The following is a 13,787-nucleotide window of genomic DNA, read 5'->3' as shown; positions in this document are numbered from 1 at the left end:
TTAATTGTGAATTATTTCGTTTGTATTTAATCAGTATTCTGTGTAAATGTTATACGTAGACTATTTACAAGAGAAATTAAATAATAGAAGTCATTTCTTTGAAGTACGCAATCAAAATAAATATACTAGCTTACATATTTACTTGAAACTAAATAGTTTTATTATTTTTACGTATCTAGAATATTTAACCTTCATTTTCCCTCTTAAAGATGCAACTCCATTCTGCAAACTTCATGTAAAGCCAGCCGTTGAAATATTTACTACAGCTTATCTTGTTAGAATATAATTATTTAAAAGAACAGAATACTTTTTGTTTTGCATAAAGGAGGCGAAAGAAGTTGATGTTTCAAGTAATTTCAATCTAAGAACAATTTTAGAATATCTAAATATATTCTTAGTTCCTCGTATCGATAGGAAATAAAATATGTTTATACAATGAGTCACATAGTTTATCATTGTATAGAAAAAAATCCTTTTACAAACTATGACCGGCATACTAAAAACTATGATCACTTAAATGATGTAATTATATCGACAATATTTAATAACTAGCTGTCGTCTGCGCCTCCGTCCGCGCAGAATTAAAATTAGACTTAATTAGTAATCTATCTGTTCTTCCAGTCTATGTTCAACATGTATGCTAAATTTCAGCGTGATCCATGCAGCCGTTCTGGAGTTATCTTCAAACAAACATACATCCATACATCTAAACATTCGCATTTATAATATTAGTAAGATTAATAAATCAATGCTAGATTAACCGTTCAATATCAGGCTGTCGATATGTTAACTTGCCTTCTGCATACAAATGAAGTGGGATATCCAAAGGCAGGCCGGCCTTGTGCATGCCATTATTATTATATCATTAACTATGTCATCTGCACCAAAATAAGACATGTTATAATACTAAGCAGCGCATTGTTCATTCAGACTACATCTAATGTGTAACAAATTGCAGCCACGTCACTGTCTGTACAATTCATTTAAAATTGATGAATAAATTAATCTCAATTCTAGTTGCTAATGCACAACAATTTATTATCTATTTATAAAGTGTATAATTATATGAAAATAAAGCCAAGACGATTACCAATAGTAAATTATATTGTTAATCTTACTCAATTCTTCGGATTCTTTTAGAAGCTCTGAAAGCTTTAATTTACGTAGATAAGCTTCGTCCACCTTTCCTAACGGCAATTTCACGAGAAGGCGATAATATCTGTCCTTTTAGTTATATAGAAATCTGTTAAGTACTTTCCACCAATTTATACTCGAGAGAGTAAATGTTTAAAACTTCCATGACTGGTTTTTATCTTGATAGAACCCAAACTAATAATTTATTAAAGTCGTAGAAACTTTAAGTGGTGGTAGATGGATTCAGTGTTGTAGAGACCTTCTTTTGTAAACAATGCTCCTGTTTCTCAAAATATTTTCAGCTGGTACAATAATATATAAAATGAAAAATGAAATATTTAAATAAACATTTAATAAATATACTTCAAATACTGATAGTAAATAATAAAGTTCAGTCACTAACAAAAATGTATGTTATTATTGAATTACATTATATGTTACAAATTTTATATCCTTTATTCCAATCATAGTCGTTTTGAGAAAGCTGCTTCGTCTTTTTACACCTGATCCCTAATTCTACTACCCCAATAATGTTGCAATAGTTTCAAAATTGTTGATTTGGCATTCAAATATTAGAGGGGGAACTACACTAGAAATCGCTAAATATGACACCTGTTAAAAAGACAGTTATGTGGACCAAAAGATCTTAACTAAACGCCTTATAACTGCCCTATTGAACATTAACATTGGTTATAAAAATTATCTGTTGTTACTAAGTCATTGTTGGTCATTTCGATGTCGTTTTAATCGGTTTTGACTGCACTACGACAGGATTAGAATAGTAGAATTTTGGGTTTGTTTAGTAGTAGGCGTAGGGGTAAGAGTACGCGTAGGCGTAGGGGTAGGAGTAAGCTAGTGGCGCGCTGTAGGAGGCGACGTAGGCGGGCGCCGCCGCGTAGTAGCCGTACGTGTCCAGTAGCACTTGCGGTTTAGCGCTCACTGACGCCAAGAAAAGTGCTGCCACGAACAGCATGGTCATCTAAAATCATAAGATTAAACTCTTTTGTAGCTTTTATATTACTTTTTAATAATCAAATGCGGTTCAATTAATAATTTCTACTATGAATTAGTTTCTACAGCCGTTCATATCTTATAATCACAAAAAGTTAGTACTGTTAGTAATGATTAAATCGAACATCAAAAACGGAATTTTTAACTACTTTGAATTTCTAAAATACCAATCAAAACGTGAATTATTTTTTTATTGTTCTGTGATTACATCAAAATACCGATATTTTTTGTGATTACGGCTAAATATTTTAACCTAAAAACTTTTTAGAAAATCCAAGTAGACAATGAATAATACTTAGAGGTTCACAATTAATAGAAGCTTTTTTCATTGACAAAAATTAAAATTTTGTATAATTGAAACATAATAAAATTTTGATGCATGAAGCGCTAATATAAGATTATTTGCGAATATATGTATTTACGTTTTAAATAAATTAAAAAACATGGCACAAGCGCATATAACTTTTAAATTAATTTTATTAATATTAGATATCAAAAAAAATAAAAAACTTACCAGCTTGTACATGACGATTTATTACAATGGATCGGTGGCAACAGACAACAAAACTCGGTCTAGATTAGACGCTAGATTGAAATGGTGTCGATCGCTGGTTAACACGGTATTGATCCGATCCCGTCCTGTCGTATCTTATATAGCGACACCTGGCGTCCCGTTCGTGCTCGGAAAGATTAATACGCCTTCAGCGTTCAATGATACCGGACATATTGTACAAAACATACAATGTCGCATTAACGTTAATAGTACTACGTCATGCCCATATGGAACCCGGATCGAGTCGTGACTGGAGCCACGCGCACGTCCGCGACGTGGAGTTTCAAAAAACGAGGATAATGTAATATATAATGATTGTTTCTCTCCTTTGAATTTTTTACACACGGTATTGAAAAATATTTATTACAGTCTTGGTCGAATATTAGTTTTCGTAATAGCTAAATAAGTTTAACTTAAAGTAAATACCTAACATTATTCCCAGTTCAAGTTAGCTCACGGATCATATTTTATCTTAGTCAACTTTGTTAGTGTATCCTCGTGTCATAGAAACGAGGTGTATACAGCTAACAATCAATAGAAACGATGTTTAGTAGATATTTTACCAACAAAAAACTACACAATGATTCTGCCTGGAAGGTACGAGAATCAAAAGACACATGTTAATCTTTGCGTCTTTTGACTTTTGGTGACCTTGATATCACTACAATGCATTTAAATATATACATACAATTGTATTCTTTACATTTCAAATAAACTTTTTTACTACTCGCAAATATAGTGTTTGCATTGTGTGGAATCTTTGATTATGTTTGTCGTCGCAGTTCGTTTTAAATTAAGTAGGTATATTCGGTTGTATCTGTATTAAACATTAAACGTTAATAAACGTTTTATTGTTAGGCATTGGCAATAAAAATAATTAACACTAATTCCTACTTAAACCGAAAAAATTACAAGTATTTTTAATGTTTTTAATTTCGTGTAAGTGCAACATAGTCGCAACTTCAATAACAACAAAAATATTATGTTGTTGCTATAAATTAAATACTTGATCTTATGTCAGTTGTCATCCAATTCCATTACTTATTTCGTGTCAGTGATACACTTTTCTCGATTCACTTCTAACCCTCTCGTAATCAGGAAGCCATATGAAGGTGAGTAAATTACTTTTTGGCAAGTAAGGATTCTCCAATTTGTATTTGCCGTTATAATGAAATAAAAACAAAGTTTCTTTTAAATTTCAAAGGTTGGAATTGTTTTCTTTCCTAAGTCAGTGGGGCCGTGAATTAATATTCTTATTGTGCAAAATTATTTGTAGCACAACTAGACGACACAGGAATTGTCAAGATTTTGTTTTGGACGGAGTCGAACCCAGTTCATCCTGAAGAAGACAACATTAACCGCTATACCACGATCAGCCTAATGTGATGGTTAGAACAACAAGCACAAAGAATTATTACACTCCAAAATAAAATTAGTTACCTATTATCTTTCAACTTTAACGATCCATTTTTAAATCACATAAGGTCAGTATTTTTTTTTGGAATTTCCGAAACATTAAGTTGTTCGTTTTGTTAGCTTAAGCCGTATCAAAAAGAGTGCATGTTGTGTAATAAAATAAAGTTTCTTTTGCAAGCCATCTAAAATCCTAGTTACCCAATAAAAAGCTTAGAATAGATTTTGATATTGGCCAAGTTTGAGTCTAACAAGCTTTGTTAATTAAGTGTTCGCGTAATTCGAAATTACTACGATGTCTGTTGTGTCAAAAATAATTATGGTAAAAATGTACCTATGATATTTAAGTGCTGTGGGCCTAGGACGAATAATTATGACAAGCATCATCATATCGTCATTGACTTTGTACCAAAATTTGTGCAGCGACACTAAAAGGCATAAAGTGTACATATAAATCTCATACTAATTTTGTTTTGACATAATTGACGATGAAGATGGTTCTAGTCGTAATTATTGGTGCTAAGCTTACAAAGAAAAACTGTTTTGATAAAGATGAATTACGTATTTTGAAAATTACATATTTTTAGGCTTGGTTTTCCCCTCATATTATTTGGTTCTGAGAACAATATTATAATGTTTGCTAATTCAGTCACGTGCAAATCGCATCATGATTGAATTTGAATGCCTTTACAGGAGTTTTTCTATTATTTATAGACTAATTTTGTTATGATGAAATCATTTTAAAATAGTCATGTATTAAGATGCGCGAATCGCATGTAATAAAGCTTGCGTTATAATTGTATGCGATAATTTCTATATCAAGTATAAATAACGTGACTAACAAAAGAAAACGCTGTTGCAAAAATAATCCTAAAATTATTCACTCTTCTGTTGGTTCTATCGAAAACTAACAATTTAAGATATCAAAGTTCAGCACAATAAAACAAGGATTTATAAAAAAAAAAAAAAACAATTTCTATATTATAATATTTATTAATCATCGTCAAGTTTCTGTCGTATGTTCCGTTTTTGGACGTTCAATTTTCTCTTCTTGAAGTCGACTGGTCCGTCACCGAGGGACTCGACGCGTTTCTCCTTGAACTGCACCACTTCTGGCAGCACGACTACGGGCGGCGGAGGCTGCTCCTTGCCTTTTGGCAACTGGAGGTCTATGGTTTCTTGACACCTGTCAAACCGATATGGAATTCTGCACGTGACTATGTCATAGATATTGTATACTTGTACAATTGCATTATCACAAGCATTGGAGTATGTAGATTTGTAAGTGAATATTTTGTATTTTCTTTTGCAGATTACATAGTTTCATTGTAAACATTTTAAGAAATAAACAACTGTTTATCTTTCACTTTGTATTATATAGGTTTCTTAAAAAACATTAAAGTAACTTGCATAATTGTTAAGAAAGAAAAAACCCATTTTCATAATTCTCTTTGTAATTATGTGTGTTACTTCGACTTTTATAATGGTCTAGCTGTCGCCCGCGACTCCGTCCGGGCGGAATTAAAAAAAAACATAATTAGTAGCCTATTTGTCCTTCCAGACTATGTTCTACATGTACGCCAAATTTCATCAAGATCCATTTGGCCATTCTGGAGATACCTTTAAACAAACATCCTTCCACCCATCCAAATATTCACATTTATAATATTAGTATGATTCATATAATTTTCTAAATGGCAGTAAAATAATAACTTACTCATCAACAACTGGTTTCCATGAACCATACGGATTGGCCGGGCGTTGTGACGGCCCATACTGGACATCACTATTGCTAGGCTTTGTGTTATCGGCTAAATCTTTCATTTTCTCTCTTTTCATTAGAGCTTCAACTTCTTTGAAACACTCATCTTGTTTTTGTTTCCTGAAATAAAAATACAATTATAAAGATAATCTTATTTTCTGTTGACTAAATACATAAATGATCATCTCTTCAATAATATTTCAATCATTTGTTGACCTTTTCTTTTCATAACAGTTGATAAGTGACTCGAAAGTAACAAAAGTTATTAAAGGTAAAAGGTAAAAAACCAATCACATACTTAGGTTTTTTCTGTTTCTTTTCTGGCTGCTCATTTTTTAGTTTCTTTTCTTCTTGTTTTACTATTGATAAATAATTATCTGGTGGATTCCAGGTTGTTTCTGTAATAAAACATTAACAAAGGTTAATTATATAAAGACTTAGTTATGTAGTATTTCTGTTAGAACACTATTTTCCTTTGTTTTTTTTATTTTATTTTTTATAGCACAAGGGGGCAAACAAGCAACAAATTGTTATGTCGCTCATAACTTTATTAAAGTTTCTGGAGCAGTAATTTTTAGTATGTATACTATAAAACTCACCATTTGTCTTTGTGTTCCAGAAATAAGAACTTCCACTCTCACTTTTAATTTCATGCCACTCAGGAGCTGATTTATCTTTTGTGCTACAACTGAGAGTTATATCAGCTGCACTGCCTCCGCTTTTCTCAACCATTTCATTTATAACCTGTATAATATAGAATAAATAGCCTAAAGGTATGACATAGCAAAAAATGACAGCACCACTATTCCCTTATAAGAATGTGGAAGTCTGCAGAGTTCAACGTCTAATATGGTAGTTTTTTTAATTGTTTAGTTATCTAAGAGACAAGAAATTCAACATACAATGAACTTACTTTAGATGTGAGATCACCATTATTCTTAACATCTTTTAAGTAAGCAGCCATGGCAGCTGCTTCCATTTTTTTCATTTCATCATCAATTTTTTCTTTTTGCTTAAATTCCTTTGCACTTTTTTTGCTAAGTTGAGAAATATGCTTTTGAACATTTTCCTTGTGTCTCTTACCATTCTCATGAAATGATATACACTGAAAAAGGATTAAGGAAAGTAAGTGTAATTCGAAAATGAATTACAAACGTTAAGTATGTCTATTTTTAATTACATACCACTTTACTGTCTGCAAACCAACACTTGCAAAATTCACAATATTTCCGAGCGGTCGACTGCCAGTATTCTGTCCTGAAATAATTTTAAAGGAATTAGGAGTTATATGTTGATATAAGTAAAAGTCGAACAAAGACTATTTATTATTTTCGTTACATTGTATGCCTTGTTGTGTTCTTAGCTTGCAATGGTTTTGAGGTAATACTTTTTTGTTAGTTTAGTTACACGCTTAAACAACGAATATAAAATTATAGTTTGGTATGTCACGCTAGAAAGGTTATCAATTATCATTAATATTTATCAACAGTATATTTTTCTAAGTTTATAAATTAGAAGGTTATGATAACAGAGAATGACAGTGACAGAATTTGTTTTGACATTAGTTCAACTGCTCTGGCACTGCCACTTCTTCAGGCGGACCGAAAATATTTAACTTTTTCTTTTTTTTGGTTATTTTTCTTAACCAAATTTAATTGCAAAAGTAATTGCGAATGGGGTGATAAAGTAATGGATAATTTTAATACAAATATCACTAATATCAGGTAATAAAACCGATTTTATGACAAACATTCGTTTTAAATATTCTTTTTGAATTAGAAATAAATAATTTCACAAATTGAGTTCAATTTTGCCACCAACCAAGTTATAAAATGTTATGTTTTCTAATAATAATTACAAAATGATCCTTTAATAAAGGTGCCGAATGGTACCGAACATATTTTTGCCAATTAGCAACATTGATCTTTTGTAACTGTAAATTTCATAAATTGGCAACACTGTCGCTTGGTTACTTTGTGATGTCGTCGTCGAATATCGAGTGTCGCCGTCTTTTCTAAAGTTTTATCAAGGTGATATTTGTTTATTTTATATTAATAGCTTACCTGACATCCGTTTAGTATATTTGTTTAACATTTCTTTTTGTTCGCTATGTCCATCAGTATTAACTTCAAGAAATTTTGCTACTGATTACCCCCAGTATACGGCCGCCATATTAAATTGGAACATTGAATAGAACATTTATCTTCGAACATCTCTTCAATCTTACTTTGTATTTGTTTTCGTCATTTTAGGTTCTATGTCTTTTGTTACTTGTTATACCAGCTTACTGTTAGTTTCGATCCTCGACAAAATAGAAATTATATGCCTGCAGTTGTTCTATAGGTACTTTATGTATATATTTTGCTTGTTGACGCGTCTCGTATATAATGACTTTGTGTTGAAATCGTAACGCTTTGATTAACATTTGTCTCTTTATCTTTCAGGTATCCCTCGGATAAGTTGGTGAACGTGAAAAACTTTTCATAGCATATGTATCTAAAAGTGATTTGTCGTAAAAATTGTTTAGTGTTGGACTTGGATAAATATTTGTGATAAGGTTCTAATTTTAGTGACTCCTAGTGGAAGTTTGTTGAAAAAATGATGACCGAAAATAGAATTAGTTCAAGTAATCACGTTGGAAACAGTATGAATAACCAGACGAAGGGGTAAGTACATTAGTATATAATTATTTATCATCATATAGCTGGAATTTAGAGTTCTTACGCTTGTATAATTTTACAGAGATGTAGATAAAACTGTGGAAGACAAAGGATGGAAATCGAAATTAAAAATACCCCCCAAAGACAGAAGAATAAAGACCAGTGTGAGTTGCTTTAAACTACCCTCATTTTTAATCATTATTAATTAGTCTGCAATTAATTTGCCTAATACAATACTGTGTAAACTTAGGATGTGACGGATACAAGAGGTAATGAATTTGAAGAGTTTTGCCTAAAGAGAGAGCTACTGATGGGTATATTTGAGAAGGGATGGGAAAAGCCTTCACCTATTCAAGAGGCTGCAATCCCTGTTGCCCTAAGCGGAAAAGATGTACTTGCACGAGCAAAGAATGGAACTGGCAAAACAGGAGCTTATTGTATTCCAGTGTTAGAACAGGTATACATTTTTTTAATCAATAATTTGCTACCAGTAGTTATTGATTAAGAGAAATTTTAAAAATTTGCAGTGTCTTGTAACAATCTTGTTTGATATTAAATTCTGTTCCTCAACAACATAAATAAATTTTATGTTTATGCCAACATGTCATTACAAACTGCTAATTTATTAATGATCATCAATGTGAACTGATAGTGTAAGATTTCTCCATGACTAAAATACAATTTTTTAATGTTTTATAATAAAAAAATTAGCACAATATTTAATTTTTGTTCATTTAATATGACCATATTAATATTTATCCTACCTTCAAAGACCAACATTGTTTTTGTCATGTAAATGAATTATGAAAATTTAGTAAATACTATTATTATGAACAAATTTCGTTTTCAATGTAGGTTAGTTATCTTAATAACAAAAAATGATTGACTATGATGATATTATTTGGATTCCCCTTCACTTGTCAATAAGTGATAAACCAAAATCTGAGCAATTTGTATAAAACATCAAGAATTTAAATTCTACATTACAACATATTGATGTAGGAACCTTCCACAGGTTGATCCAAAAAAAGATGCTATTCAAGCGTTAGTTGTGGTCCCAACTAGAGAGCTAGCACTACAGACATCACAAATTTGCATTGAACTGGCAAAACACACAGATATCCGCGTAATGGTTACCACAGGAGGCACCAACCTTAGGGATGACATTATGCGTATATATCAAAATGGTAAGTCCATTTTTTATATTATTTTTTTTTTGAAAGTAAACTTGAAATTTTAGGAAGCTAGCATAACTTTTACTAAGTAATAAGTGGATGCATTATATTTTTCATGAAACAATTATTTCTGATTAACCTTGTAAAAATGTACATATGTTTGATATTATTTAGCATTGTTTAAACAAACCAAAGATACTGAAAATGTAATAATGAATGTGTATTTGTTACAGTTCAAGTAATAATTGCTACACCTGGTCGTATGATTGATCTCATGGATAAACAAGTAGCTAAGATGGATCAGTGCAGGATGTTGGTTCTTGATGAAGCAGATAAATTACTGTCACAAGACTTTAAAGGCATGCTGGACATGGTTATTTGTCGGTAAATATATTTTGAAAAATATTAATTGTTTGCCCAGAGCGTAGTGCATTTTTACAACTTTCTCATTTATTATTTAAGTAAGTTGACTTTTCACAAATGGCCCTCAGTACCCGTTTGAGGTCTCAAGTTTTTATTTTTAAAATAAATCTAATAAAACTTAAATTGACCTAAATTAAATTAAATATTGTCCTTTGTAGGCTACCCAAAGAACGCCAGATCTTGCTATTCTCAGCCACATTTCCATTGAGTGTAAAGCAGTTCATGGAGAAGCACCTTAGGGAGCCATATGAAATTAACCTCATGGAAGAGCTTACACTTAAAGGAGTCACACAGTACTATGCATTTGTTCAAGAAAGACAAAAAGTGCATTGCTTAAATACACTTTTTTCAAAGGTAAGCATATTATATATATCATACAAATGTTTGTTATATTTATATCAAGATTATATGTACACACAGTCATGTAAAATAAATATAGAATTTTATCTTCCCAAGGTCTGATTTCTCTTGATGTGCACTATGTTTTGTATTTTATAAAACAATATAATTAATTATATCATTAAGTACAATATAAATCTTTAGTGTTCTTTCAAACATTTACGTTGTGTTTTGATACCACTTTTCCGTTTTATAAGTTACCTTATTTTTTTTGTACTTAGTAATTACTTGCTTTTATCCTACTCAAACTATGTCATTTTGATAGAACAAAATTGGGTTGGACACAACTTTTACACATTTACTTGATGTAATAATTCTTCTTTTCTTTCATTTTGCTTTTTTATAAATTTTTATCAAGGTTTTAAAATTAAGTTGCTTTGTTACAGCTGCAAATAAATCAATCCATTATATTCTGCAATTCAACTCAGCGAGTGGAGCTGCTGGCTAAGAAAATAACGGAGTTGGGTTATTGTTGCTATTACATACACGCGCGCATGGCGCAGGCGCACCGCAACCGCGTGTTCCACGACTTCCGCGCCGGCCTCTGCCGCAACCTCGTGTGCTCTGACCTCTTCACCAGGGGTATCGACGTGCAGGCGGTCAATGTGGTCATCAACTTCGACTTCCCGCGCATGGCCGAGACATACCTGCACCGCATCGGCCGCTCTGGGCGCTTCGGCCACCTGGGTATCGCGATCAATCTGATCACCTATGAGGACCGGTACACTCTGCACCGCATCGAGCTGGAGCTGAATACCGAAATCAAGCCTATCCCGAAGGTGATTGACCCCGCGCTATACGTGGCGCGCGCCGACGAGGACGACTCGGCCGAGAAGTAACGCCGTGCCGCTGCGCGTCGATATTCGCACACAAAAAACATCTGGACTTACTGACTGGTGAACTGAATTAGTAGATATAAAAACAAAAACAAAAAACTTATTTGTAAAAAGTGATTTATTGTAACAAAATGTGCGTGTAAATAGTTTATCGTGAAATAAGACTCGATACCCCGTGTGGGTTAACTTTTTTAAAGTGTATATATAAATAAACACGGACTACGAAAGGCATCCTGCGCCCTTTATCCATATTGGATACTGTGCGCGGTTTCCTACATTGTTGAAACGTAAAATATTTATCTGAATCCTTGCTGTGTGAGTCTATCTAGATTTGTCCATGATCTTAACATAAATTGTGATAGACTTCTTACATGTGTCCAAGTGTCCTACCCATATTGGTAACAGAGCTAGCACCAGTTTCATTTTATAGAATAGTCTTTCCCAAGTGATTGTGTCGTCTGGGGTATGGGTAGGCGATAAGACTAGCTCAGACAAATATTGATAAATGAGAAAAAAATTAATTCTGTGTCAAAAACATTGCCTCTGGCCGCTTGGGGCAATGATTCTTTTCATCAAGCCGCATTTGAATTAAATCTGGCTAAAATAATGATTTGGACTGAATAAGGTATTTGGATATGTTGATTGTAAGATGTATGATTGTGGTTTTCTTTATTATTTAGGTCAATGATGTTTTGTTATCTTAGCCAGATTTTAATGTTACAGATACAAGTCATAGTTGAGTTCTATCTTACAAGCGGTTTGTCACAGTGTGGGTATGTGAAGCATACCATTTCAAGCAAAGCTTAGGTGGGCATTATTTTTGGAGCAAAAAAACTATTTTGTAGCTAATTTTTCTTAACAACAAGATATATTCTAAAAATACAGATGAAAAATTACCTTACTTTGGCCTACCTTAGCTTTTGTAATATTTTTTAATTTCGCCTGTGACCAACTAACAAGGCAGGGCAATGAGAAGACTCTGTTGCGGCTTGCAGATGCGACGCATTGCCACGTCTGGGGGATTTCATTTAGAGAGTTTTTGTGTTCCATTATTACAAAAAAAAACATTTATCACTCTCTGGGGGTTTAATTGTTGGGATGTCAAGTGAAGAGCTACATAATTTTGGCCTTGCCAGAACTTTTATTTTAATTTTATGTTTTTAGGTATGTCATTGCAATTTATATTGTTTTTCTGTGTATGTAATATTTGTTCACAATGCATTTAGCTTGATAAAACATTTGCATAATAGTCTTTCGTTTTATGTTCCTGGTTCGGCACAAGCAAGTAAATGTGTACAATTTTGTTTACCACTCAAATTATCAAGTTTGGTGTAGAAGAATTGGAATAACCTGATTGATGTCGAATTTATTGTAAATCAATTAACTTATTTCAACGATTTTCGTTAATCGAAATCTATGTTTATCTGTGATAGCTATGATCTAAAGCTGGCAGAGTTTGATGAAATTATTAAAAGAAAAATTGCCATTCATTAGTTGTGTCTTCCAAAAACCATATGTTTTATATCTTTACATAAGCTTGTAATTTGAAAAAACTGAACAAATATAGACATTTTGGTTATTAATTTTAAGCTTTGAACCTCCTTGCAGTGATTTTTTTTATTAAATACCCAATTTCTATATAATCAAAAAAACATATATTACTGTTGCACCCAGTATGTCATAGATTTTTTGTAAAATATAACTTGTGTAAATCATGCTCTAAAATATATATAAGGAGACAAATGTCATCGAATCACAAGAAATGCACCTGACATGTTTTCAGTATATCAACTGATCTTGGAAAGCATGTAATTTTATTGTTATTTTTTTATGTTTGTAATCTAATAAGTATGAACAACAAAGCGAAGGTTTCGTTACCAAAGTAAATGTATTTTTTTTAAACTTGAATATTTGTTTTAAAAAGATTTGTAACATATTGTATCAATTTATATAAATTCAAAATTAAATACCTTTTGGGTTCGCGATTTATAAAATTAAATTATTATATTAAAGTTACATGTTACAAAAACCTTCAGGAATCTGAGGTGCTGATTAAATTTATGAGCAACACATTCTGTTATATAATAATTAATCTTCTTTTCCTTTTCCCAAAAAATATATCGTTGTTTAAAATATGGGCCAAAATAAACTCTTCACACAAACTTTGTTATTTATTTTCATCTTACGACTCCCTTAACACGCAAATATCTTTGACCGTTAGGATATGACACGTTCAACTATTAGTAATGCAAGAAAATTATAGAACAATTTAAATTTGGACATGCGACTTTAGCTGGGGAATTGCGTCGATATTTTGTAGGTAGAGTTTACTACTTTTGTGATATGACTGCGATATCAAATGCTTCCGTTGCGTGTGGGTGCAACGCGTTATCGCGAGGTCGCAACACGGCTAGTGTTCTG

General features: G+C 32.1%; 2 protein-coding genes across 3 annotated transcripts; one reads left to right on the top strand and one right to left on the bottom strand.

Moving 5' to 3' along the window:
- Positions 1-5,091: 5,091 nt before the first annotated feature.
- On the bottom strand, positions 5,092-7,427 carry LOC106124462 (WW domain-binding protein 4). The gene is made up of 7 exons (XM_013321148.1): positions 7,212-7,427; positions 7,058-7,130; positions 6,787-6,978; positions 6,473-6,617; positions 6,172-6,271; positions 5,829-5,993; positions 5,092-5,297 (listed from the first exon to the last, which is right to left on the bottom strand). Coding segments are annotated over exons 1-7 (870 nt in total). The 5' UTR covers positions 7,214-7,427; the 3' UTR covers positions 5,092-5,104.
- Positions 7,428-7,823: 396 nt separating this feature from the next.
- On the top strand, positions 7,824-12,431 carry me31B (ATP-dependent RNA helicase me31b). 2 transcript variants are annotated; one of them, XM_013324203.1, is made up of 8 exons: positions 7,824-7,903; positions 8,318-8,539; positions 8,616-8,697; positions 8,784-8,990; positions 9,549-9,720; positions 9,942-10,092; positions 10,290-10,485; positions 10,917-12,431. In XM_013324203.1, exons 2-8 carry the CDS (start codon positions 8,472-8,474, stop codon positions 11,367-11,369), a joined length of 1,329 nt encoding a protein of 442 aa, XP_013179657.1. In that variant the 5' UTR covers positions 7,824-7,903; positions 8,318-8,471; the 3' UTR covers positions 11,370-12,431. The 2 variants fall into 2 exon arrangements, with proteins under 2 accessions (XP_013179657.1, XP_013179661.1); XM_013324207.1 differs by lacking the exon at positions 7,824-7,903 and adding an exon at positions 7,985-8,216.
- The last annotated feature ends 1,356 nt before the right edge of the window (positions 12,432-13,787 follow it).

This window comes from Papilio xuthus, unplaced genomic scaffold, assembly GCF_000836235.2.
Source record: "Papilio xuthus unplaced genomic scaffold, Pxut_1.1 DF828952.1, whole genome shotgun sequence".
Taxonomy (NCBI): domain Eukaryota; kingdom Metazoa; phylum Arthropoda; class Insecta; order Lepidoptera; family Papilionidae; genus Papilio; species Papilio xuthus.
Note: the sequence above shows the minus strand (reverse complement) of the source record. Positions and strands in the feature narration are given on the sequence as shown.

Coding starts and splice junctions, on each gene's coding strand:
- me31B (XM_013324203.1), top strand. CDS start 8,472: ATGATGACCGAAAATAGAATTAGTTCAAGTAATCACGTTGGAAACAGT. Junction 8,991..9,548: donor GTATTCCAGTGTTAGAACAG/GTATACATTTTT, acceptor AACCTTCCACAG/GTTGATCCAAAAAAAGATGC. Junction 10,486..10,916: donor TAAATACACTTTTTTCAAAG/GTAAGCATATTA, acceptor GCTTTGTTACAG/CTGCAAATAAATCAATCCAT.
- LOC106124462 (XM_013321148.1), bottom strand. Junction 6,618..6,786: donor ATGGTGATCTCACATCTAAA/GTAAGTTCATTG, acceptor TATATTATACAG/GTTATAAATGAAATGGTTGA. Junction 6,272..6,472: donor CTGGAACACAAAGACAAATG/GTGAGTTTTATA, acceptor GTTTTATTACAG/AAACAACCTGGAATCCACCA.